We start from the raw sequence: 26,530 nt of genomic DNA, 5'->3' as shown, positions 1-26,530 counted from the left end.
AAGTCTCCTCACCCCCATGCTTCTGTCTGCTTTTCCCACTGTGGTCATTGGCACTATTCAAGGCAGAAATGTGTGACTCATCCTTCACCCTCCCTCAGTCAGCTCCAAATTGTTATTGGTGATAAAGCCCTATCATTTTAATATCCTAAATAGAAAAAAGGAAAGCCCATTCCACTGACATTTCATTGGGTTTTAGAAGTTGTAGTTGGGCTGATATAAGCAGATGGAATAACATGAGACCGTCACAACCACCTATGTAGTATGTATTTCTTGCTAGGCATAGTTCTAGGCACTTGTCACATTGTTTTTAATTCTTACAGTTACTTTGTGGTATGTCATCTCTGTTACAAATGAGGATTCTAAGATTTAGACAGTTTAAGTTTCAGGCCCAGGATCACAGGGAAGGTGAAGCATAGTAGAGTTAGGGTTTGGGGATTTTAAACCTATGGATTGGTCTCCGTGGCTCCAAAACCTTCACCATCATGCCGCTCTGACTTGTTCTGTTCCCATGATGCCACAGATTTAGATTTCTGTCTGGTGAGTAGGTTGGCTGTGTTCAGGGCAGGAACTGGGTTTTACTCAAAATTGTGTTGCTGTTGTTCAGTTGCTCAGTTGCTAAGTCGTGTTTGACTCTTTGTGACCCTGTGGGCGGCAGGTAGCACGCCAGGCTCCCCCATCCTTCACTATCACCTGGAGTTTGCTCAGACTTATGTCCTTTGAGTCAATGATGCCATCCAACCATCTCATCCTGTCGCCCTCTTCTTCTGCCCTCAGTCTTTCCCAGCATCAGGGACTTTTCCAAATTTGTGTATCACCATATATGTATGTGTGTGTGTTTTTTTTTTTTTTTTTTTTTACATAGTAGGTGATAAAGACAAGACCCTTAAATGGAAGAACCATGGTCTGTGTCTTCTGTGGCTTCATCTGGGTTCAACCCCTGATTTTTTTTATTAGCTGCATATTGGCTAGGTAGCCCAAGCTTAGGACGGTGGGGTCATGCTCCTTACCCTCAAAGGGTTTTTATGGGAAGGTGCTTTAAAATTCAGTGACACTTTTAAGAAATTCTGTTTGGAAGAATTGAAGAAGTTGTGGGAGTTGATAACTGGCTAGCTCAGATGAGCCTCTCTTTTTTAGGTTGCTCAGATGAGCCTCTCTTTTTTAGGTTATAAATAACAACATGTGAAAATATAAACTCTTCTGGACCTATGATCATGTTGATTGAATCATTCATGTGCTTAAAGTAGTAAAGGCAGAAAAGACCCAAGTAAAAACCTTGATAATGAGGATAGTATATGTAGATCTGATTTTTGCTATTATTAATAGTTCCGAATGTAACTGTTTTGGAGTAGATGAAGATATCATCTATGAAACCTACATATTTAAGACTAGGCAGGTGAATTAAAGCAGAGTTCTAATGAGGTTTATTGTTCTGTTTAACTGATCTTGCGAGGATGGAGTTGGCCGCAGTCCTGGCACAGACAGTTCTGTGTTTTGTTTCCCTATAGGTCTCTCCTTTTGCCCTGTTCCAAGAAGGAAATGTTCTTTGTTTTCCATCATAGTTCTCCTTTTTGGTAACAAGTTTCTCTAAGGGGAGGGTCCGCTTTAGTGAAAGTTGAATGGTTTCTAAATTCCACAGAAACAATTAGTTTTATATGTCCTATCTTCAGGCCCCATGCTGTGCAACAGAGGCTGGTTTTATGCATCATTTAATCTTGGGATCCAAGGCTCAGGGTACCAAAAGTGACGGTCTAGTGTTCTTTCCTCCAAGGAGTGCTATGTTGAGAAGGAAAGTGTGGGATGAATTGAGAGAGTAGCATTTAAATATATACATTAATATATGTAAAAATAGATACAAATGGAAATTGGCTGTATGACACAGGGAGCTCAAACCCAGTCTCTGTGACAACCTAGAGGGGCGGGATGGGCCTTGAGGGGGGAGGGAGGCTCACGAGGGAGGGGACGTATGTAAACCTGTGACCAATTCATGTTGATATATGGCAGAAGCCAACACAATATTGTAAAGCAGTTATCCTCCAATTAAAAATAATTTTTTTTTTTAAAGAGGGAAGGTGTGGCTAGGGGCAGGCTGTGAAGTTTCTCTGACCCTTAATTTCTTTATCTGTCAGCACAATTATAGTTCCGACCTCCTCGTTGTGAGGACTAAACCAGATTATTCATAGTGAAAGACATAACCATACTTACTATGGGGTGCATTTGTGTTCCCACCTTGGCTGTTATTTTTATGGTGGTCTGTTGGATTTGTGGAGTAAAGGCCTTTTGTTTGTTACAGATTTACAGTATTGATAAGAAGAGATAATTGTAAAAAAAGTCATAACTTAAGTCTGAGTTGGAGACGAATGGCTTTGTGGTTTTCAGTGAATTATCAGTACATTGAAATATAGGCTTTATTAGGTTTCTGAGGAGGCAGAAGGGAGCCAGCTTGGGAAGTTGGATTACATAAAGACAAGGGACAGATATTTATTATTTTATATCCAGCTCTGTTGAGGACTCATATTTTGCTGTGGCAGAAAGATGTTTTAGTAAGACCATGACAACTTACAACATCTGTGCAACATCTTCGTTTTATCTAAAACCGTTTTGTATCCACTGTCTTTAATGCAGAGTCATTCAAGAAAAGTGTTCCTGTTTTCCACTGGGTTCTAATGAAGCTGTTTTTCCTTAAAGAAGGCATTGGGACCACACACTTATATTTAGAAAATAATTTGATAGCTGTGTTCATGTACTGTGTCTAAGGAACCTTTTCAGTTTGGAAGCTGTAGTTTCTGCAACTCATTTTCCTGTGCCCGTCCCCCCAGCCCTCCCGACTTGAAAGGAGCATGATCTCTGTGTATATGTATGTGTGGTTTCCACGCCACTTCACAATACTGATTTTGTTCCTTAGGTCTGAGATATGTTTCATACTGTCTGTATGTGTTGAGAGGTGGTGACAGAATCTATGATCAAAGGCTTCCCTGCAGAGTTAAGGGCTTTAATTGAACCTTTCACTGTGTTTTAGAGAAAAAAAAATCTGATGTTCATATATGGCATGTCACATAACTTCAAGTGTGCTTGAACTTTATAGGTTTGATTAAAGTTTTATCTGACTCCTAAAAGTAATGTTTGTAATCTCCACGCATAGGAATTATCCTGTAATTCAGAATTTAGTTACTGTATCTTTTGCTGTTGGGTTGGATTTGAACGCCTCCGGTTTAGCTCAGAGCTCCCATCCCAGATCTTCTGGAAACCATACAGGGCTTGCATCTTTCTGGGAAGTTTGGCTGCTGCCACAGCTGAAACAGTGAGCCAGATTTAGGTAATTTTATTAGTCTAGAAAAAGTATTACACTTTTGCAGCTGTTGTTTGTAGGTCCTAACCATGAAAACAAAAACCGTCTCGGTTACCCAGGATCCATGAGAAACTGGCAGTAGCCCAATGTGAGTCCATGTATTTTGGACTCTGAATGGTATTTATCTTCTTAGGGCATCCCCCATGAAGGCATGCATCTGGTGAGTGGCCTGGTTGTATGAAGCAGTGGGGGCGGAAGAGGCCAAGCCTTGGGTACCAGTCTCATGTGGAAGCCTGGTCCAATTCATGGGAAGGCCATACATATTAGACCTTAAATACTTTTTAAAAGGATAAGAAGAGAATTCAAGAAAATAAAACCAATATAAAACACACTTGTCCCTAATATTCACCTGACTTTCATGCGTTTGTATATTGTCTCACACTAAATTTCCATAGGTATCTCTCTTGTGATGCCAGGCTAGCTGTTGTTAGTAATTTGTTGGTGATGGACTTTCTTGTTAAATAGAACTTTTACAGACTACTGTGAAAATTAGCCATGGAACTTGTCATATAATTGTTAGGGGTGATGTCTTTGTGGAGTTCCCAATCCTGCTAATGTGTGCCAATCAGTAAATTACCGATTAATTTCCTGTATTTCAGTGGTTCCAGGAGTGGGATAAAAGTGAGCTGCTGTTTCTCTAGAAACTCCTGGGCTATTTGCAGAGCTTTTGCCAAGTCAGAGTAATTGTTCTGTTGGGTCTGACCCTGATTCTCTGGGTAAGGGTCCCAAACTCTTAGGGTCATTGGATGCACTGCAGACGGTCTCTGAACTTTGATGGGTGTAGAAAAATGCAAATTTTGCTATACTGTAGCCAAAATGTAGTTTTTCCTTCAATCATGAAAGGGAGAATAAACTATGGAATAAGAGTAGCACCTGTGGCTTTGGCACATAGAAATTATAGACTTCTGTATCATGTTGAGGGAGGTAGTTTAAGCTATCAATTATGCCCATCACCACTCAGGAAACAACAGTAGCTCTTAGACCTGCTGCTGTGTCATGTTATTTATGCGTTAAGAAGCACACATTACTATTATCACAGATTTGCTTTTTAAATATTTTGATGTCTGCTTCAGTATAATTGATTTTCTCTGTAATTGCATTTTCTGTGTCAAAATCACTCAGAAACATTCTGATTAGAGGCTCTAGATTGCTGAGGCAGCCCATGGCACTTAAAAGGTCAGATACTCCTGACTTGGATGACAGCCTTGTGTCTTTCCTATCTTCCTTTGAGCCTGGATTTGTTAATATTAAAAAAAAAAAAAAGAAAGAAAGAAAAAATGGTCTCCTCTACATGTTTGGCTTTTGTTTCCTAGCGTGAGTTGTCTTTGAATTTTATCATCTGGAACTCTGGTATTCCCCCATTTGGGGGGCGGTTGGAGTGGATTAAAAAATAAAGCCAATGCCCATTCTCACGTGGGGCTTCCCTGGTGGCTCAGCAGTAAAGAATCCAGCTGCAATGCAAGAAATGCAGGTTTAATCCCTGGGTTGGGAGGATCCCTGGAGGAGGGCATGGCAACTCCAGTATTCTTGCCTGGAGAATCCCATGGACAGAGGATCCTGATGGGCTCTAGGCCATAGGGTCATAAAGAGCCTGACTGGAGCGGCTGAGCACACATTCCCACGTGGCCTTTCTCATAGGCCCTGTGGCAGTCGCAGTTTGAGACTGTGTACTGCAATCAGTATTCATTGGAAGGACTGATGCTGAAGCTGAAACTCCAATACTTGGGCCACCTGATGTGAAGAACCGACTTATCAGAAAATACTCTGATGCGGGGAAAGATTGAAGGCAGGAGGAGAAGGGGACGACAGAGGATGAGATGGTTGGATGGCATCACCGACTCGATGGACATGAGTTTGAGTAGGCTCCAGGAGTTGGTGATGGACAGGGAAGCCTGGCGTGCTGCAGTCCATGGTGTCAGAAAGAGTCAGACACGACTGAGTGACTGAACTGAATTGCAACCAAATGTTTATGGCCCAGATCGTTTTCCTTACAAGTTTCAGATAAAAGCCCTTGATCCATGTGTTGATATACTTGCCTTAGCTGTGGGAAGAGGATGCTCATATGATGCACAAGCGTGACACCTGTGTATTTGATTTGGCTCCACTGCATTGTCACTGGCATTGCCTAATTTATTTTAGAACTTTGATGTCCAAGGTTAAGACCACATTACATTAACTGGACTGTGTAAAACTGTCCAGAGGAGAACTTGGGCACAAGGCCATTCCTTGCCCCAGCCGATCACAATTAACAAGCTTCATTCAGTTCATTCCAGTGAGAATGGGGAGATGTTTTTTGAGTTCCTCTTGAATAGCATAGTTTTTTATTTCTGGGTAAGTGTTTGGAATGGGGGAAGCATTGCCTATGTGACACGGAGGTCTCTGCCCCAAAGTATCTTCTTCATCAACAGTATGGCCCATCTCCCAGTATTTTCCACCTGTGAGCCTGAGTGTGCTCATTTTTTTGCACGTATCTTGTGAGATGCCTCCAGATCATACGTATCAACAACACGGTAGTTTGAAATAACTCTGCTTGGGTGCCTAGCAGAACTTGAGGGAGTGGACAGTAGGTGTCTTTTACAAGATAAGGGAGAGAGAGAGATTTTCTTTTTGTCTGTTTCACCACCTCACCAGGCCCCTGGGAGCTACTCGCTCGCTTTTTTCCAAAAAGGAGGCATGGGATAGGACTACATGGTCAGGCTCTGGAGCCCAACTGCCTGGATGGGCCCTCGTGAGCTTCACGACTCTGGGCAAGTTCCAGCTTCTCTGTGCCCCAGTAGAATGGAGATACTGATAGCACCTTCTGTAGAGGGCTGGTGTGAGGATTAAATGACTATATATATCAAGTGCTTAGAGCAGGGCCTGAAATATAATTAGTCCTAAATGCGTGTTGCTGGCTGTATACCAGAATCACCTGGGGGAGTCTTAAAAAAAAAAAAAAAAAAAAAAAAGCAAACTACACGGGTATTGAGAATCCCCAACCTAATGAAATTAAGTCCTGGGGAGGTTATAACCTTATTCAGAGCATCATAGCAAGCTCGGACAGAAGTGGAGGAGGGATTTTGACGTCTTATATTCTGAAGCTTTAAGTGAAAGATCCGTCTGTCAGCACCATGAGCAAGAGATCTTGGTGTAATGAATAGCTGCCTTTCACAGGGCATCTTTGAAGTTGTCTGACCTTTTTCACTTTGAGGCCAGATGCAGTGCAATTTAAAAAATTTTAATTTCTTTAGATTTATAATACCAGGCTTCATTCAGCTGGCACTGATTGATTGAGTGCCTGTTAACACTTTTTGGGAAAAAATGGACTTCCTGACATGTCTTCAGGATCACTTCTCCTTTCATACTCAAGACTTATCATCAGCCCATGCCATAGACTCCTTAGAGGAGTTCCTTTTTCATCTGTGGTGATGGTTCATCAGCTGCTGTGATTACCGTGGCCCTGTGAACAAGAAATAAAGCTTCCCCTTTGCAATGATAGCACCTAGAGGTGGAAGAGACTTGATATTACCCTGTCAAACGGGAAGGGAAGCGGTGTTCCCATTAGACGGATGAGCCAGTAAAAGGCGAAATAACTTGCCCAAGGTCATCTAGTTAATAGCGCGACGCCTCCTGCCTTTACTCAGGGAGCTGTCATTGTCAGACATCAAGAAGGTGGCCCATGTGAGTTGCGGTTCATAACTCTGTTGTATGATGTAAGTAGAAAACTTCACAGGAAGGAGAAGGGAAAAGAGAAGAAGATGTAATCAGGGCGGCTGTTAAGGAGCTAATCGCCTTTATGAGGATTGGGACTGGGGTCTCCAGTTGCTGTGAACCTTACACAGGACAGTGTCCTGTGGTCTGGCCACCCCCTCCGTGGAGCTGTGTGAGAAAGGGTGGGACCACATGCAGAGACTGAGCTTCACAGCCACAGCCTAGGTGGTGCTGCGCGGGCTTTGGCCTCATGGCTGCGGTGGCCTGGCATTGGCTTTTTCCCCAGCTCTCCTCAGCTGGATCCATAACAGCTGTAGTTTGTCACCCTCGTGCAAAAGCCACTTTGTCTTTGAGATTTGTATTCTGTGTTTTCCGGGTCACCTTCCTAGCTCCCCTCTCCCTGGTTCATTGAGGACTTGGGAGGTAGCAAGTCAGAGCTGGGTTCAAGCCCCAGCTTCGCCTTTATGAATTGCGTACCCTTGGGGAAGTTGTTCATTTCTTTAAGCCTTTCTTTGCATTCTTATTTATAAAAAGGAATCAGTGAGACTGTCCCATAAATGATTTTTTAAAGATTTTAAAAATGAGGTTGCCGAAGAATATAAAACTCTTCCACTTAACTGATAGACAGTAAAGAAAGGAAAGTGAAAGTCACTCAGTCATGTCTGACTCTTTGCAACCCCATGGGCTGTAGCCTGCCAGGCTCCTCTGTCCATGGAATTCTCCAGGCCAGAATACTGGAGTGTGGGTAGCCATTCCCTTCTCCAGGGGATCTTCCCAACTCAGAAATTGAACCAGGGTCTCCTGCATTGCAGGCAGCTTCTTTACCAGCTAAGCTACCAGGGAAACCTGATATATAGTAAAGACTTTGGTAAATACTGGCTGTTAGGGTTGTGGTTGATACCCTTAACCTTGCCTCCCTTACTGCAGGGAGCATCTGAATGACCCTTTCCCAGGCCAAGATTCAAGTTCCTTGACTTCTTTGCTTCCGATCCTCACTTGAGGACGTTCCACTTCAGTGAACTGTGCTGTTGGCAGTCATGTGGGCTTTAACAGTGTCTGGAATTGTTGCATATCCAAGAATTTAAAATTAAGAGGATCAAACAGCCTCTGTTTAGCTTCTTCATTCACTTACCCCTCTGTATTTGCTTTTTGATCTCTCCAAAACACCATCCCTGTTCTCTCTGGCTGTGCTTCTTCTCAGGGCTCCACTTGCTTCCTGTCCAGCCTCACTTCCATGGCACACCAGTCTGGGTACTCTTGTACGAGCACCCCGACCGCTCCCGTTGCACCTGCGCTGCCAACACCCGATGGCCGATCAAACCTCTTGTCCTCTGGATGCTTTCCTCGGGGCGGAGCATCGGAGGATAGAATTGCACACTTTCACTGTGTCTTGCTCTTGGTTGGGCAATCAGAACTGTTGAGCTGCCCTTTTAATCTTGTGCTTGCCTTCCTCTTCTCTATAGGGGCTACTCTGAACCATCTCTGCTCCTCTCAGACTTCAGTTTCACTTTACAGAGAAAAGGGCGGCCTGGACTTGTGGCTTCCTGCCCATGTTTGTTGATGATGATGTCTTCCTCCTCCAACATATTATACTTTGCGCCCCTCTTTGATTGGCGCAGAGTGGAGACTCAGGAATGTGTGCAGAATGAAACACCTAGCCCAGTGCTTATTCTGTAATTGGAAAATCGGGTTGTAACCCTGTCTTAGGAGAGTCAGGACAAGTTCCTCTGATGCTCAGGGTCTTGCATTTTAAACAGGGAGGTTACGTTTACTTAAATTTATTAGGCTAGCAATGTGTTTTGAGGTACAGGTTTTCCCTTTGAGAATTAGAGATGGATTAAGATTGTGTTCCTCTCTGATATAGCCGTTGATATTGAAGTGAGGAAACTGTGCTGGTGAAGCTTGGCAGGCTCTGACCATTCAGAGGCCCACAGCCTAGTGGAGGAGGCAGGTGGGCAAGCAAGTGAAATAAGACCAGGAAGGCTTCTAAGAGGAAGCTTTTGAAATAGCTTTTTGAAGTGGGCTTGTGAAATGCCTTTTCTTTCTCTAATAAATTCAATATCTATGGCCATCTGGATGGTGGTGGTGATGGCAATAATGTCACAGTTATTTTGTTCTCTAGTTAGGCAGTGTCGTGCTGTTAGGTTGGGAGGCAGGTGCCTGGTTGGAGAGCACCTGGGTGAAGCTTCTAGGTGAGCAGGGGCTTTCTGCAAGGCTGGTGCTCCATCCTGCATGAGAACCATTGGCCTGGGAGGCATAATGATAATTGCCAGGAACTCTGCACTTGGTTCGGAGAAAGCAATGGCACCCTACTCCGGTAGTCTTGCCTGGAAGATCCCATGGATGGAGGGGCCTGGTAGGCTGCAGTCCATGGGGTTGTGATAAGTCAGACATGACTGAGTGACTTCACTTTCACTTTTCACTTTCATGCATTGGAGAAGGAAATGGCAACCCACTCCAGTGTTCTTGCCTGGAGGATCCCAGGGATGGTGGAGCCTGGTGGGCTGCCATGTATGGGGTTGCAGAGTCAGGCACGACTGAAGCGACTCAGCAGCAGCAGCTGCACTTGGTTATTTCCCTATCTGAGCCTTTCCTGGTTTGAGGCAGAATGTATTGATTTCAGGTTTTGGCTTCTCTGTTGTTGTACTTATCCCTTCTGTGTGTGTATTTAAAATCCCAAAATAAAACCTACCTGCAGCTGGTACTTCTGAAAGCCTGATAACATAGCAGATCCTGCCATGGGAATGTGCTGTTCATCGTGTGTAAGTCAAATAACTTTGTCCATAAACTTGGAAATTAGTACTTGGTAACAGAAGAATTCTTACATTATTAGCCCAAATCTGTTGTGGGAGAGAATTGCTATTGATTTTTGATTTTCCCTCCATAACAACCCTGCTATTCTTTCATTTAAGGAGACTTACTAGGTGTTTGTTACATGTAAGGGACATTTTTAGATGCCATGGGAGATTTGTAGAGTTCAACATTTTTCACTGTGATTTTGATTGATAGTACAAAGTGAGGTGTGGAATTAAAGGTACCTTTTGACTATCATGGCCTGGGAAAGTTTTATGAAGGGGATGGTATTCCAAGTTGAATGAAACAAATGTCTTCACAATATAGGAAAATGGATCTTGTAGCCAGAAGCAGGCAACTTCTTCATATTTTCTTCCAAAAGTAAAATTTCTCTTCTGCCAAGTGTTATCAAAATGAAAACTTCTTTAAACAAACTTATATGTAGTAATTTTTTAGCAACATGAAATACTAGCTTAGGAGACTTAGATTTTTAAAGACATGTTTCTCAAAACAACTTGTATATCTTTCTACAGAGTATTTTAAATAGGGGTTGAAAATGACTTCGATCTAATAGGGAGTTTGCACTGAATTTGGGGCATCAGAACTTAAGCATCTGAGTTCAAACTTCATGCCCAGAACTCTGTTTGTTTTTTTTTCCCCCCAGAACTCTTTTAAATTCACATTACCTGTGACTGTAAATTTACTTTCCTTTTAATAACTCATACTCAAACTTGGTGTCTTTTTGCCTAAGACAAACCTAATTTTAAAGAACAGCAGAATTAAAGGTAGAGTTTGTAGAATGACTTCAAATAAAGAGGACAAAATGGTTAGGTCTGTTGTGTCTGAGGGCATCATTCGCCTGCACTTTATCTCCTTTTCCCCAGCTCTGCATATTAAGCCATATGAAAGGCCGCTATTTTAACTTATCTTCACAATTGCTTTCTGATTTCTTGATCAATAACCCCTTCTCTTTTCCTGCAACTTTCCTGGATGAAGCATCTGCATCCTAGAGACGTTTAGTGGCCTGTTTCCTGTCACAACGCCAGGGTCAGGTCTCCTGATTCCTAGGTTTTCTCTACTAGCCAGGGTGGGGAAAAATGTGAGAGAGACTGCCTGGAATTTCAAGTATTCCACAAGGGTTGGTTTTTCTCCCCAGCCCCCTGGGAACTCTAAAAGAATGTCGTCAAGATATGGCTCTTGCTTTCAGGAAGCTTCTATTAACAATACAGTTTTCCATGAGTTTCAGCAGCAGCCAGCGCCCTCTCTAGCAGAGCTCTTTGTTTCCTTTTGTGGTCTCTACTCGACTTTGTTTTCTCTAGCTTGCTCTCTTCCGTATTATTTATCCTGTAGGCTGCTTTAGACACCATCACCCCCATCACCGCTGTCACCCATTTCCTTTCTCTTAATAAATAGTAAAAGTTGCCAATGCAAAGGAAAGTTCTAAAGGCAGTCCTACAGATGTCATGACTATCATGTTACGAGTCTTAAATCTTAGTAGGTTGAAAATTTTTTGAGTCCCTAAAATTGAGGATATTTTTGATGTCTCTCTTCTCTGAAATAAAAAAATTTTTTTTTCTTAATGAGTATGCACGTCTTACTGTCCAGTGTTTTTCACTCGTAAATATTGCTACTCTGGCTTTATTTATTTCTTTTTACAAATTAAGTAGGTTATTTTTTTTATTTATTTTTTGAAGTATAATTGACATACAATACTATATTTGTTTTGATGTAAGATACAATGATTTGACAAATTTATACATTGTGAAATGATCACAGGAAGTTTAGTTACCATTTTTCACCATACACAGTTGCCGTCACCTTTCTTTTGATGAGAACTTTCAATATTTACTTAGCAACTTTCCAACTTATAATACAATGCTATTGATTATTATCACCATGCTATACATTACATCCCCTTTTTAAAAATTTTATTTTATTTTATTTATTGGAGGCTAATTGCAATATTGATTTGGTTTTGCCATACATTGACATGAATCCGCCATGGGCGTACATGTGTTCCCCATCCTGAACTCCCCTCCCACCTCCCTCCCCATCCCATCCCTCTGGGTCATCCCAGTGTACCAGCCCCGAGCACCCTGTCTCATGCATTGAACCTGGACTGGCGATCTGTTTCACATGATAATATATATGTTTCAATGACTGAAGAATGGAGTCACCTTCTGAGACTGCTTTGCTGTGAGGTCAGGTAGATGGTTTGATGCAAGAAGTTCCTTTCCATAGAGTGAGCAAAGAGCATATGTTTAGGTGTCCAGGATAACTGGATAAGGTTTTATTATCTTGAGATTTTTAAGGCTGACTCAGGTGTGGACATGACAGGGTATTGTAAAATGCAGCATTTTCCTCCCAAGTATCTCATGGATTTAACTGAGTTTTTTTGCATTCTTTGCAAATGAAAATATATAGGAATGGTCTTTGTAATTTATAAACTGCTATAAATGTTGTTTAATTGCTTGATTTGGAGGAAATAGCTCATCTGTGTTCGTTGCAGCCTAGTTAAATCTGTCAACAAATACTGAGAACAGAGTGGGTGCGAAGACTGTGTTCCGGCTTCTGTTTGTATCTGTTCAAGAATAAACATAGTCCCTGCCCTCAGATCATGGATTCCACTTGAAATAATGTAAATAGGCAGTAAGGCACTCCAGAAGAGGAAGGTTTGAAGGCTGGTATTACTTTGTGATTTCACACAAAGTGGTCATGTTTATGATACTGCCATTGGGATTGCAGACTGAAATAGGTTTTTGTCTTGTTTTGAAATCATCTCACTGTTTAATCTAGGATAACTTTTGTTATATTTTATATACCATTGTAATCACTGTGCAGAATGCTTATTTAACATATAACATGGAGACATTATGCCTATCTCCAAAGAGTTTATATGTTAAAGGAGAAATCTGAGAAGTAAAAGTAAACTAAATAGTTGATTTAACTTCCTGAGTTTTAAAAGGAAGAATTTGTGGCATTTGGGAAACTTTGATGTTGAAGGATAGTAGAAAAACAAGAAAATCTGGGTGACTTCAGATCATTGAAGATAATGTCATATGCTCATTTTATTTTCTTTTAAATGAACATTATAGGAAATTTTCTCTCATTAGATAATTTCAGTTGTTGTGACCTAGAGGCTGGTCTTTTCTCTCTTCCTCAAAAAATATATAAAGAAATGAGGACCAAAGTTCTCCACTTTTTCCAATATTTATTTTTAAATATTTATATCCAACCATATGTTTATACTACTTGTGTGGTAGAAGCCAAGGTTTTTATGCGGCAGAAATTGAGGGATTCTGTTTGGCCAGTGTTTATTTTTGTTATACCTATGACTCTTGATCTGTAATATGGTAAAGTGAAAAAGGACAGTATTTCTTATTTTATCCTCTCATGCTTGTTTTTAAGTACATCCTTACATGTATGATCTTTTAATTTAGCAGGAACTTGATAACTTCTTTTTTGTACAGTTCTTCTGTGTATTCTTGCCACCTCTTCTTAATATCTTCTGCTTCTCTTAGGTCCATACCATTTCTGTCCTTTATCGAGCCCATCTTTGCATGAAATGTTCCCATGGTATCTCTAATGTTCTTGAAGAGATCTCTAGTCTTTCCCATTCTGTTGTTTTCCTCTATTTCTTTGCATTGATCACTGAGGAAGGCTTTCTTATCTCTTCTTGCTATTCTTTGAAACTCTGCATTCAGATGCTTATATCTTTCCTTTTCTCCTTTGCTTTTCGCTTCTCTTCTTTTCACAGCTATTTGTAAGGCCTCCTCAGATAGCCATTTTGCTTTTTTGCATTTCTTTTCCATGGGGATGGTCTTGATCCCTGTCTCCTGTACAATGTCACGAACCTCATTCCATAGTTCATCAGGCACTCTATCAGATCTAGTCTCTTAAATCTATTTCTCACTTCCACTGTATAATCATAAGGGATTTGATTTAGGTCATACCTGAATGGCCTAGTGGTTTTCCCTACTTTCTTCAATTTAAGTCTAAATTTGGCAATAAGGAGTTCATGATCTGAGCCACAGTCAGCTCCTGGTCTTGTTTTTGCTGACTGTATAGAGCTTCTCCATCTTTGGCTGCAAAGAATATAATCAGTCTAATTTTGGTGTTGACCATCTGGTGATGTCCATGTGTAGAGTCTTCTCTTGTGCTGTTGGAAGAGGGTGTTTGCTATGACCAGTGTGTTCTCTTGGCAAAACTCTATTAGTCTTTGCCCTGCTTCATTCTGTACTCCAAGACCAAATTTGCTTGTTACTCCAGGTGTTTCTTTTCTTCCTACTTTTGCATTCCAGTCCCCTATAATGAAAAGGACATATTTTTTTGGGTGTTAGTTCTAAAAGGTCTTGTAGGTCTTCATAGAACCATTCAACTTCAGCTTCTTCAGTGTTACTGGTTGGGGTATAGACTTGGATTACCATAATATTGAATGGTTTGCCTTGGAAACGAACAGAGATCATTCTGTCTTTGAGATTGCATCCAAGTACTGTATTTCGGACTCTTTTATTGACCATGATGGCTACTCCATTTCTCCTAAGGGATTCCTGCCCGCAGTAGTAGATATAATGGTCATCAGAGTTAAATTCACCCGTTACAGTCCATTTTAGTTCACGACGCAGATAATCACGATGGTGTGATCACTCACCTAGAGCCAGACATCCTGGAATGTGAAGTCAAGTGGGCCTTAGGAAGCATCACTACGAACATAGCTAGTGGAGGTGATGGAATTCCAGTTGAGCTGTTTCAAATCCTGAAAGATGATGCTGTAAAAGTGCTGCACTCAATATGGCAGCAAATTTGGAAAACTCAGCAGTGGCCACAGGACTGGAAAAGGTCAGTTTTCATTCCAGTCCCAAAGAAAGGCAATGCCAAAGAATGCCCAGACTACTGCACAATTGTACTCATCTCACACGCTAGTAAGGTAATGCTCAAAATTCTCCAAGCTAGGCTTCAGCAGTATGTGAACCGTGAACTTCCAGATGTTTAAGCTGGTTTTAGAAAAGGCAGAGGAACTAGTGATCAAATTGCCAACATCCTCTGGATCATGGAAAAAGCAAGAGAATTCCAGAAAAACATCTACTTCTGCTTTATTGACTATGCCAAAGCCTTTGACTATGTGGATCACAATAAACTGTGGAAAATTCTGAAAGAGATGGGAATACCAGACCACCTGACCTGCCTTTTGAGAAACCTATATGCAGGTCAGGTAGAAACAGAACTGGACATGGAACAACAGACTGGTTCCAAATAGGAAAAGGAGTACGTCAAGGCTGTATGTTGTCACCCTGCTTATTTAACTTATATGCAGAGTACATCATGAGAAACACTGGGCTGGAAGAAGCACAAGCTGGAATCAAGATTGCCAGGAGAAATATCAATAACCTCAGATATGCAGATAACACCACCCTTATGGCAGAAAGTGCAGAGGAACTAAAAAGCCTCTTGATGAAAGTGAAAGAGGAGAGTGAAAAAGTTGGCTTAAAGCTCAACATTCTGAAAACTAAGGTCATGGCATCTGGTCCCATCACTTCATAGCAAATAGATGGGGAAACAGTGTCAAACTTTATTTTGGGGGGCTCCAGAATCATTGCAGATGGTGATTGCAGCCATGAAATTAAAGACGCCTACTTCTTGGAAGGAAAGTTATGACCAACTTAGCATATTCAGAAGCAGAGACATTACTTTGCCATCAAAGGTCCGTCTAGTCAAGGCTATGGTTTTTCCAGTGGTCACGTATGGATGTAAGAGTTGGACTGGGAAGAAAGCTGAGTGCCAAGGAATTGATGCTTTTGAATTGTGGTGTTAGAGAAGACTCTTGAGGGTCCCTTGGACTGCAAGGAGATCCAACCAGTCCATCCTAAAGGAGATCAGTCCTGGGTCTTCATTGGAAGGACTAATGCTAAAGTTGAAACTCCAATACTTTGGCCACCTCATGCAAAGAGTTGACTCATTGGAAAAGACCCTGATGCTGGGAAGGATTGGGGGCAGGAGGAGAAGGGGACGACAGAGGATGAGATGGTTGGATGGCATCACTGACTCAATGGACATGAGTCTCAGTGAGCTCCAGGAGTTGATGATGGATAAGGAGGCCTGGCGTGCTGCGATTCATGGGGTCGCAAAGAGTCGGACACGACTGAGCAACTGAACCGATAACTTCTGGCGTCTCTTTGTTTTCTGGCAATTTCTTTTCTGGGTGTCGGGCTTATTATTTAATCATTTGGGTCTGAATTCCTGTGCCTGGAAGGCTGGTTTGCATGATTTCTGTGTGATTCACTTGTGTAGCGGGCAGTGCGCCCCCTTTTTAGATGAACAGTGACTGTAGTTGAAGCTGCTGCAGGAAGGGGGGTGATGCGGAAGGCGTCATTCAGGAAGAGCCCTGCAGCTGCTCTCAGAAGACTGCTTCACGGTGGCATTTGCATTCGAGAATTTACCACTTTTTTTTTTTTAGTCCTCTAATTGGAATCAGAAACTTAATATTCTTTATGTCTTAAATAGATGGTACTTGGCAAAGTGACTCCCTTTGGCAGAACTCTTTCTCATGAGAGCTTTTGTTTCAAGCCAGAACACCGGTTTATTAATTTATTCCCAGAGTCATATCTGCCAACAAGCTAGGCAATTGTGTTGGGTTGACCAGAGCCAGCACACTCTCCTCCTCCGTTGTTAGGTTAAAAAGTCAGGTTATGAGGCCCTGCTCAGTGAGAACAGAATCAGAAGAAGGGAAAGTAGTTATGATGCCAGTGTTAAATAGCACTGGGTACCATAGCCTAGAAGGTCTGTTTCTGGATGTGGGGGGGGTATGCACTTATGAATTTATAGATACTATCAGGTGTGCAGAGAATCTTCTCTGGATGATACTGCTAATGTGGACCCCACCAGCCTATTACTGCTCTTGCTGTTTCTGACCACCTTGCTTCAGATGGGCTCAGTGTTTAAATGATCTGTTGATGTATGTCAAGTTCCAGTTAAATCTTTTGGGCCATGACTGAGTGGGACTTTGCATAGCTCTACTCTGATCTGTGTTAATTTCAGAATTTAGCCCACAGGGAGCAGTCTTCCTTTTTTCCTTTCCAGCCTATGTGTGTATGGGGGCTGGGAGGGGTCCTTAAGTTTTTACTCAGATACAATCATTTAAGGGGGGGCCTCCCAGATGGCACAGTGGTCAAGAATCTGCTTGCCAGTGCAAGAGACATGGTTTCAACCCCTGGGTTAGGAAGATCCCCTGGAGTAGGAAATGGCAATCCACTCCAGTATTCTTGCTTGGAAATTTTTCATGGACAGAGGAGTCTGGCGGGCTACAGTCCATGGGGTCGCAGAGTTGGACACAGCTGAGCCACTGAACATGCACACACACATAATCAAAATTTCTCCATGTTGCAGTTTGAATATCATTTAAAATATAAATGTAGGCTCTTTCCATTGAGTTACTATTTAGTGGGGGAAGCAAGAAATGGGAGAAAAACTTACAGCAGATATTTGTTAGCCTCTTCATTGGAGCCCACTGATATGGAAGATGTGACTCTCCTGAAAACAGCTGAGCTCCTTGAAATAGGTATCTAAGGTACCTGAGATGAGATGCCCAACTCCACGTCTGCCAGTCCTTAGCCTGTGGGACATGTATTCCAAAAGGTGTGTAGATCTGTTGTCGATTGGTGGAGACCTGGGTGGTTAATCAGGGGTAGCTTCACCACCATGATGGGGCCTGAGCTGTTCAGTGATCCAGGAAGACACAGGGAAAAGTTCCATGAGGGCCTTGGCCAAGCTCTGCTGGCAAGGCTCCATCGATAATTGTCTTTGTCTTATTTCTTTAGTATGTAGTCTTTGCTAAATGACAAACCTTGAAGTTTGGTTGATTGGTTTTTTAATTTGAAAAAGAAAATGTCTGTGCTTACCAGGCATGTATTTATTATCTAATTTTGCCAACCCCCCCCTCTTTTTTAAATGCCACAACGTTTTGCTTTGTTTCCTTCAAGCATGACTGTCAAGAGAAATCTGTGCTTCCACGGTTCCCCTATGGAAGCACACTGTGGCCCACTTCCAAATTCAGAGCTTGCGCGTCATGAAACCCATGTCTTTTCACAAGGGTCCATTCAAGTAGCTTTTTAAAAAAGAATTAGGCTCTAAGCCATGCCCCTTTTGTGTGTAAAGACTCTTTTTCTGTAAGATGATTTAACCCTCAGTAAGTTTCACTGTGGCTTTCTCCAAATTCTGCTTAAGATATTTTCTTCTAGTATCTTTCAGGCTTGTTGGTTAGTTGTTAATTTTTTTGCTAGTTTGATTGCTGTTGTCCGAAGCTTTTATTGCATGGAGCAGAGAGGCCAGCACCTTGGAAGGAGGGGGACCCTTGCTGGGAGTCTGCTGTTTAGATTCTGGCCCTACTGTTAATTAGCTGTGTGACCCCTGGGCGAGTTGGCCTCCCAGGGTCTCTGTTTCTTCATCAAGAAAACAAAAGACTTGGAAAAATAAATACAGGCCCAGACCCAATGATAAGAAAGGTCACCCTGTGCGCTTATGTTGTACATGGCAGCACTTTGGGACTCTTCCTCCCTCTCAGTGGAAAACCTCGAATCAACTCTGGGGTGGTGTGTGCTTGTGTGGGGTGTTATACCGAGGCCTTTGGAAGCATTGGTGCTCACGAGGCAGGTTTTTCTGCAGAAGAGTTGTCTGTCCCCTCTCTGCTTTCTCTTCAGCAGCAAGCTGCTCGCCTTCTTCTACCTGTCTCTCCTTAGTGTGTTAACAAGGGTGTGATGGTAACACAGCCCATTCAGATTTGTTACTGTTTGGGGTTGTCTGGCCATCTCATCTGAGTTAGTGGAGGGAAGAGAGCTAAAGAAGCCTATCTGACAAAATAATGGTCCCTTTGTCTGTCTCTTGCTGGAGGGGTGGTTTTATGTTTCATCTTAGGCCTGGACCATTGTGTTGTTTTTATGTGCTCAATATAACCCTGCTTAAAAAATACAGCTCATTATTTAAGGGATTCAGCCACAGGCCTGTTCCCCTTACCTCCCCACCCCCACGTCCAAAGTCCTAACTATATGTGGTAAAAACCCATTGCAGTGTGTGCTATTTGATCAGATCCCCTGACATCAGGGTTGAAAAGTGTTCCACTGTATTTATTTTCCAAATGTTTTTCAGTTATGTTTTATTCTGATTAGCCTTCCAAAATGTTTTCCTTATGGTTGTATAATCAGTAGCACCTGTAAAACATGCCGTTAACCATGTAGCTTCCTTCTTAACTGTTATCTTTTTGATTCTGTCTTAATGTTTTCTTTTCATGAACCGGGGGAGACCCACATTCCTATGCCAGACATCTTACAGTAATGTGTCCAGATTTAGCCTCATAACCTTAATTAGATGTGGAATGCTGAGAATGCACCATTGTGGTTTTTTTTTTCTACTTTTATAAAAAGACAGTGACCTTCTGATCACTTCATTAAGTGTTATAAAACACTGTGTCTTTAGCTTTTAGTTCCCCATGTTAGTTTATTCACAGAAAATTAATGTAAAACTCAAGTTACCTTTATCCTAAGTGATCTGTTTGTTTGAAGACAAGTTGCCTTTTGTGTCAGTATGCAAGTTCAGTTCCAATTTATAATCCTTAATTCCTCTTCCTTCCCCTCCTCTTCTCTTTAGAAGCAAAGGAGTGTTGAAAATGTTAAAGGCTGTGCTGAAGAAGAGCCGAGAGGGAGGAAAGGGAAGCAAGAAGGAAACAGGTATGTGTCCAAGATGGAGTTGAGCTGAGCAAGCATGGTCGTTGTTGAGTCTGAAAGGCCCTGCTTAATCCAGGCTGCTATTGTCTTGGGAATGGATCAGAGAACTGATACAGGTTAGAACAAACAGCACCCAGGAGGCCATGAGAACCTCTGATACGGGTTAGAACAAACAGCATCCAGGAGGCCATGAGAACCTGAATGTATTTCTGTGCTTTCTTCTGGGAGGGGACTTTGAAAATTGAGTTTGAGTTCTGAACCAAATCCTTTCCCTAAAGACTTGTAAGGGTCATAATTTTATCATTTCATTCAGATTCAGAGGCAGAGTTATAGACATTTAGGGAGAGCAGATGTGCCTAGGAATTTGGTTTCTAGAAAGCCCTTTCTCTTTTCCCACACACACTTGCATTTTATATGTTTGACCAACTGCTGGCTGACTGGTCCTCATCTTTTGAGTATCAGATTTTCCCCCTAACAGGTGTAGCCCCACTGATTGCCAGGCCTCTAGTTTTCATTATGATGAGAGCTACTTAATTTGGCTTGGATTTCGCTCCCATTTGTAGAGTTCTGGTGCGTATGTGGTCATTGTATGATTCTACACTGCATTCTGTGTGGTAAAGTCCTATAAGGTTATTTTGGTGACCACTCACCAGAAAAACTACGTTATCTGCCTGTGTTTCACAATAAAAATCTGTTAGCATGGATTGATTGCCCTGAAATGTGCCATTTCACTCTGTAAACTCATGTTAATCTAGAGTCGGAGAATGGCTGGTTTTCTGAGTTACTGTATATTGAATAACAGTTCAGTTTTACTTTCTATTAAGATATAAATAAGTTGAATTATAGTTAACTCTAATTTGAAAGATCTTGTAATACCTTCTGGTAATATTGTTATGTTGTTTCTGTAAAAGAATAAGTGAACTTATAAAATTTTGTTTATATGGAACCTAGATGGATTTTCTGTTATTAATTTCCCTTTAACCAAGTAGAGACTTTGTTGTGAAGTTGCTGAAAAATTCTATTAAAAGCTTCTCATTAACGCCTGGATAAGCAGATGCAAAGAAGAGACCAATCTTTGATAATGGAAACAGGAGACCATAGTTAGCTCTTAACTTTAGAAAATCAACTTCCAGCTTTGAATAATTAATTCGGATTGTTACTATGGAGAATTTTCAGTTCACATAATTTCTATGGGGCGGGCGGGTGGTTCTTCATCCTCTGCTGGGTCAAGACCAAAACCACCTCCTCTCGAGTTTTCCAAAAGCTGTCTAAAACAAAAAATTTTTAACCAGTTCCAGCTCAGCTGACACTCATCCTAGGAACTGTGTTGTTTGCTTCTTTAGATGCCTTTGTAATTTCCAGGATAAAGTTAGATCCTAAAGCTGTCTGTTAGGCTAGAGCTGCCAACCAGTGGGTTATTTTTCTCAGAGCCAGGGTCTCCAAGCCAAAACTCCCTAAGAAGTAACGGAGTCTTTGACAACAGTCCGTACCATCCTCTGTGACCCATGCCAGGCTCATGTGAAATTATAGTATATTAATGACTTTCAGCACCCTGCCTTTCACATGGGCCAGACAGTGAGCATTGTTTGTGTCTGAAACGTTTCCAATGGTAGAGCGTGTGATTTGGGGTTTATTTTCCCCTTTGGTCTTTAAAGAACAACTACTGTGTTTTCTGAATCATTTCTTCATAATAATTCCCACATTTTGGTTTTTCACTAATGCAAACCAACTTGAAAAAGCAATGGGAACTTTTCTCATAAAACATCTGTATGGTGTATGCCTTTTTCCTCCTAACTAGAACCTGGTTGTATTCCATTGGGGAACAAAGCAGATGGAATTTTAAATCTTGATGGTTATGTCACAAGATGATTGGGGAAAATACTTGGAATTTGACCATTCCTATGTTGAACTCTGTGCCAACTCTCATTATAGAAGTAAATCACAGCTAAGTTTCCCTGTAAATTAAAGCTGGCTAATCTACTGAGACTGCTCTGAAATTTGGGAAATAATGTCTGCTGCAATATGGAAAATTTTTGCTCTGCTGTTTTCAGTTAAACCAGTATTTGTTGCACACACAAAATAAAATTCATTTTTACATGCTTGAACTCACAATCACAGAAATTTAGAAAATACTTGTCTGAAATACTGAGTTCAGCTTTTCATATCCTTTGTAGTTTTTTTTTTACAATCTTGAACTACACTTTTATGTCGAACCTGTTTTGAAAATTTGGAAAATCTCTCAGTTAAATTTAGTATTCTTCAAAAGAAAACAAATATATTTTCAGAGGTATTGAAAAGTCCTTGAACTATTGGTAAAATTTTGGCAGGTGTTGAAATTTAAGTTATATGTATATAAGGCTATTTCAAGTATTACATATGGTGAGGTATGAAGTTATTGAAAGTCATTGAGTCAACTCGAAAAATAGTAAAATTCTTTTTCAAATGTTTTTCTTTTAAACCTAGGAAATGCTTATAGCTGAGCAAAAAGTATTTTCTGGAGGCTATAGAATTACTTGGAGAATGCAGTATTAAAAACTTTAAAATGCTTTTTGGGAAGGAGCATTTACCTTGTCCCCACTAGGCCACCAGAGCAAAGGAGCTGAGTTTCTCTTGACCTTCAGTCAGGCCTATGGGAGCAAAAATCAATATTAAACCATAAGGTGGAGAGGGCCAGATGAGGACATCTATTTTTTCTTTCCCTGCTCTTATGTTAGAACCTTGATCTAAAACAAGCAAATGAGGTGTTATCTTTATTTTGAAGCTCTCTAGAGATAGGTCTGCAGCCTCTTGCCTCACGTCTAAGTGACCTTTGCTGTCAGAAATCTATCATGTCACTATCATTAATGTTTCTTAATTTAAGGATAATTACTGAACTCTTAATATTTAAGAGTATTGGTATCAAACCTGGACCTAATAGTTTAGAGAGATTATAAGAGCAGGATTCCCTAGTGGCTCAGATGATAAAGAGTCTGCCCACAACACAGGAGGCCCAAGTTCAATCCCTGGGTTGGGAAGATCCCCTGGAGAAGGAAATGGTAACCCACTCCAGTGTTCTTGCCTGGAAAATTCCATGGACAGAGGATCCTAGTGGGCTACAGTCCATGGGATCACAGGAGTCGGGAGATCACAAGAGACTGAGTGACTACACTTTCACTTTTTCTTTCAAGACCAGGATAGGAAATTAATATCTTTTCTGTACGGCAGAACTGACAATGAATAGGAAAATAGGCCCATTTTGTAATAGAAACAGAAACTTTAAATATCAACCTAAGAGGAAATGTACAGATTTTATATTGAAGAAAATACTAAAGCTTTGTTGGTGGACTTAAAAGAAGATCTGAATAAATGGCAAGAAATACTGTATTCCCTAATGGGCAGATTTCTTACTATTACTGATATTGCTACTACTGCTATTATTTGGCTGCACTGCATGGCATGTGGGATCTTAGTTCCCTGACCAGGGATTGAACCCATGCCCCCTGCATTGGAAGAGCGGAGTCTTAACCACTGGACCACCAGGGAAGTCCCCAGATTTATTGTTTTAAACTGACTTGCTCTTACAAAATTATACCTATGATTTAATCCCTAGTGAAATCCCATCTGTTTTCTTTTTAAAGACGTACGTTTTTTTAGAGCCAGTTTTCAGTTCACAGCAAAATTGAGAGGAAGGCGCAGAGATTTTCTGTATAGCCGTGCCTCCACTCAATCTTAGCTCCCCATTGTCAGTGTTCTCCCATTAGGGAGGTACACTTGTTACAACCGATGAACCTCCGATGATACATCATCATTACCCAAAGTCCATAGTTTACGTTAGGGGTCACTCTTGGTGTTGGGCATTCTGTGGATTTGGCCAAGTATATAATAACATGTACCCAGCATTATTTTGGTTTTGACACGTTGATTTGAAAACTCATCTAGAAGCAAAAATGCTTGAGACTAGTCAAGGAGAAATTGCAAGTGTGGGGCAGATAGGGAGAAATGATATATATATAAATAAACGCATGGCTGAGTCCCTTCGCTGTTCACCTGAAGCTATCACAACGTTGTTAATCGGCTATTTCCCAATACAAAATAAAAAGTTAAAAAAATACAGTATGAAAACAATGTAATAATAGACTCTCTCCAGGCCTGTAGTTTTCAGTGAACAAGAAAAAGATTGTCACCTAAAAAAGACAGAGGCTGAACTTGGTTCCCATGCCTGTGTTCTAGCTGTAAGGGAGACTAAGCAAGTGTATATTTGGACTTCTTAGCTTCTCTAGGGCAAGGTGGACTTCCTTCTACCAAGATGTACGTTGGGGAGGATTCTTGGTCATAGACATTTGCAGGCCCCCTCCACTTCAAAAGCTAATTAACATGGATATCTAGTGCAGCTCACTATAACATAATAGCTTCTGCTTCCACAGAGTGAGTACATGGTGTGGCTAGTGTTTTGGACTTTTTTTCTACTGGTCTCCAAGTTAGGAAACCTAATTTTTAAAAAGTGATTTATCTATCTATTTTGGGCCGTGTTGGGTCTTCACTGCTGTGCAAGCTTTTCTCTAGCAGCAGTGAGCAGGGACTACTCTCTAGCTGTGGTGTGTGGGCTTCTCATCACGGTGGCTTCTTATTGCAGAGCACGAGCTCTAGGCCACATGGGCTTCAGCTGTTGTGGCATGTGGACTAAGGAGTTGTGGCTCCTGGGATCTAGAGCACCAGCTCAATAGTTGTGGAGCATGGACTTAGTTTCTGCAAGGCATGTGGGATCTTCCCGGATCAGGGATCGAATTCATGTCTCCTGCATTGGTAGGTGGATTCTTTACCACTGAGCCACCAGGGAAGCCCTCTGAAACTTAATATTAATGAACATCTATAATATAATCTAATCTCACTGTTGATAGTGGATCCCCCCCCCCCCCACTTTTAATGCTGGAGATAATGGCATCAATCTAGAAGCATTAGATGGGGAAGGCCTCCTGCCCTCCTAGAAAAGGCTAACCCCTCTCCCTGTCTGGCCCTTCTGACCTCTGCCAGACTTGAAACCATAGTCTCTTGCCCTATCCAACTTCCCAACTTTCTCTGTATTGGTGTGGAAGTAGTTCCAAGTTGAGGCAGAAGAGCAGTGTGGTGAACCTTTAATTGTAGTGCTGCCTCTATTAAAATATAGACTGATGAAGGAAAAGTTGCTTAATATGCCAAAAGAATCGTTTATTAGGCTTTTCCTTTCTGTTTGATTATTGGTGGTTTTTTTCAGCAGGGGATCTTAGTTTGAAATAATTTATTTAAAAATTTTGACCTTCACCTCTTCCTCATTAAAACCCAGCTAAATACACTTGTAATTAATAGAGTTAATTAAGGCATTGGATAGTCCCTAAGTTTGTGTGTGTGCTGAATCTATGAGCTTTGCCTCTAATCCTTCACTTTGAATTTGTAGTAAAAGGAAGCTGTTTGCCTCTAAAGTTTAAAAGTCATTGATGTGATTGTTAAATGTGGTATTTTAAGCCATTCCAGGCTGCAGTCTGGTTTTCAGTGGTACCTTCTAAAAATGCATGAGTACAAATGATGCTTTGTTTTATCCGGAAAATATGAAGCTGCTTTTGATTATTCTCTGCTGCATTGCCCATTTTTTTGTGGTTGTGGACTATTATTTAGGAATTTAGTACAGTGACTGTCTTGCTGAGCTATGGATATTTGGTATCTTGTTGTTAAGTGACTCCAAAAATGTTTCCCAAGCAACAAAATAAGCAGAAATAATTCAGTTCTAAAGGTACTGTATTTCTGTTTATGAGAGTGTTTAAATAAATTTGTTTTAAAATGTTAGGATAGGACTTAAACATAGACTGGAACAGGCTGGTTATTAGTAGGAGTGGGACTGCTGTTCTGTCTGGTTTGATTGGTTCCTTCATCAGGTTTTTGTTTGTTGTCCCTCATCTGTCAACAGGATATAGAAAAAGCACAGACTTTGGAATCCGAAGATGCAAATTCAAATTCTAGCTTGTTTTCTTCCCTGATAACTTGACCTTGGACAAATTTCTTTGTTAACTTATTTCTAGTTAAGTTAACTTGCAGGCATGTTGTCAAGGTTAAATAAGATAACCTGTCTACAAAAGTGCCTTGCTTGACATCTGGTTTCTGCTAGATGTTCAGTACATCTTTTCTTTGTAGAGACACTGGGTAGTACTTTAAAGAACAAACAAAACCCTTCTGAAACATCATGTTCCTTCCTGGTTGATCTCAGGCAAGAAAATTATGTTCTAGAAGCTTCTTTCTATGACTTCCTCTCTGCAAATACTGATTCTACCATTGACTTTGGATACTAAAGGCTCTTCTGCCATCTTTAGTTAGTTAGTTCAGTCGCTCAGTCGTGTCCAACTCTTTGTGACCCCATGAATCACAGCATGCCAGGCCTCCCTGTTCATCACCAACTCCTGGAGTTCACTCAAACTCACGTGCATCGAGTTGGTGACGCCATCCAGCCATCTCATCCTCTGTCGTCGCCTTCTTCTCTTGCCCCAAGTCCCTCCCAGCATCAGAGTCTTTTCCAATGAGTCAACTCTTCGCATGAGGTGGCCTAAGTACTGGAGTTTCAGCTTCAGATTCAGTCCTTCCAATGAACACCCAGGACTGATCTCCTTTAGGATGGACTGGTTGGATCTCCTTGCAGCCCAAGGGACTCTCAAGAGTCTTCTCCAACACCACAGTTCAAAAGCATCAATTCTTCGGTATTCAGCTTTCTTCACAGTCCAACTCTCACATCCATACATGACCACTGGAAAAACCATAGCCTTGACTAGACGGACCTTTGTTGGCTTTTCAATATGCTATCTAGGTTAGTCATAACTTTCCTTCCAAGGAGTAAGCGTCTTTTAATTTCATGGCTGCAATTACCATCTGCAGTGATTTTGGAGCCCCCCAAAATAAAGTCTGACACTGTTTCCCCATCTATTTGCCATGAAGTGATGGGACCAGATGCCATGATCTTCGTTTTCTGAATGTTGAGCTTTAAGCCAAC

The 26,530-nt window shown here is 41.3% G+C and overlaps 1 protein-coding gene across 10 annotated transcripts in view; it reads left to right on the top strand.

The window, feature by feature from the left end:
- The window catches only part of TANC1 (tetratricopeptide repeat, ankyrin repeat and coiled-coil containing 1), a 253,872-nt gene that overhangs the window by 63,488 nt on the left and 163,854 nt on the right, over positions 1–26,530 (top strand). For all 10 annotated transcript variants that reach the window (XM_055572465.1, XM_055572473.1, XM_055572470.1 and 7 more), the window contains one exon: positions 19,466–19,545. In XM_055572465.1, the coding sequence (XP_055428440.1) occupies positions 19,485–19,545 (61 nt within the window). In that variant the 5' untranslated portion in view covers positions 19,466–19,484. The remainder of the gene's footprint in view (positions 1–19,465; positions 19,546–26,530) is intronic.

The sequence above is a fragment of the Bubalus kerabau genome, chromosome 3 (genome assembly GCF_029407905.1).
Source record: "Bubalus kerabau isolate K-KA32 ecotype Philippines breed swamp buffalo chromosome 3, PCC_UOA_SB_1v2, whole genome shotgun sequence".
Lineage (NCBI taxonomy): Eukaryota > Metazoa > Chordata > Mammalia > Artiodactyla > Bovidae > Bubalus > Bubalus kerabau.
The sequence above is the reverse complement of the archived record's forward strand: the minus strand, read 5'-3'. Positions and strand labels throughout refer to the sequence as shown.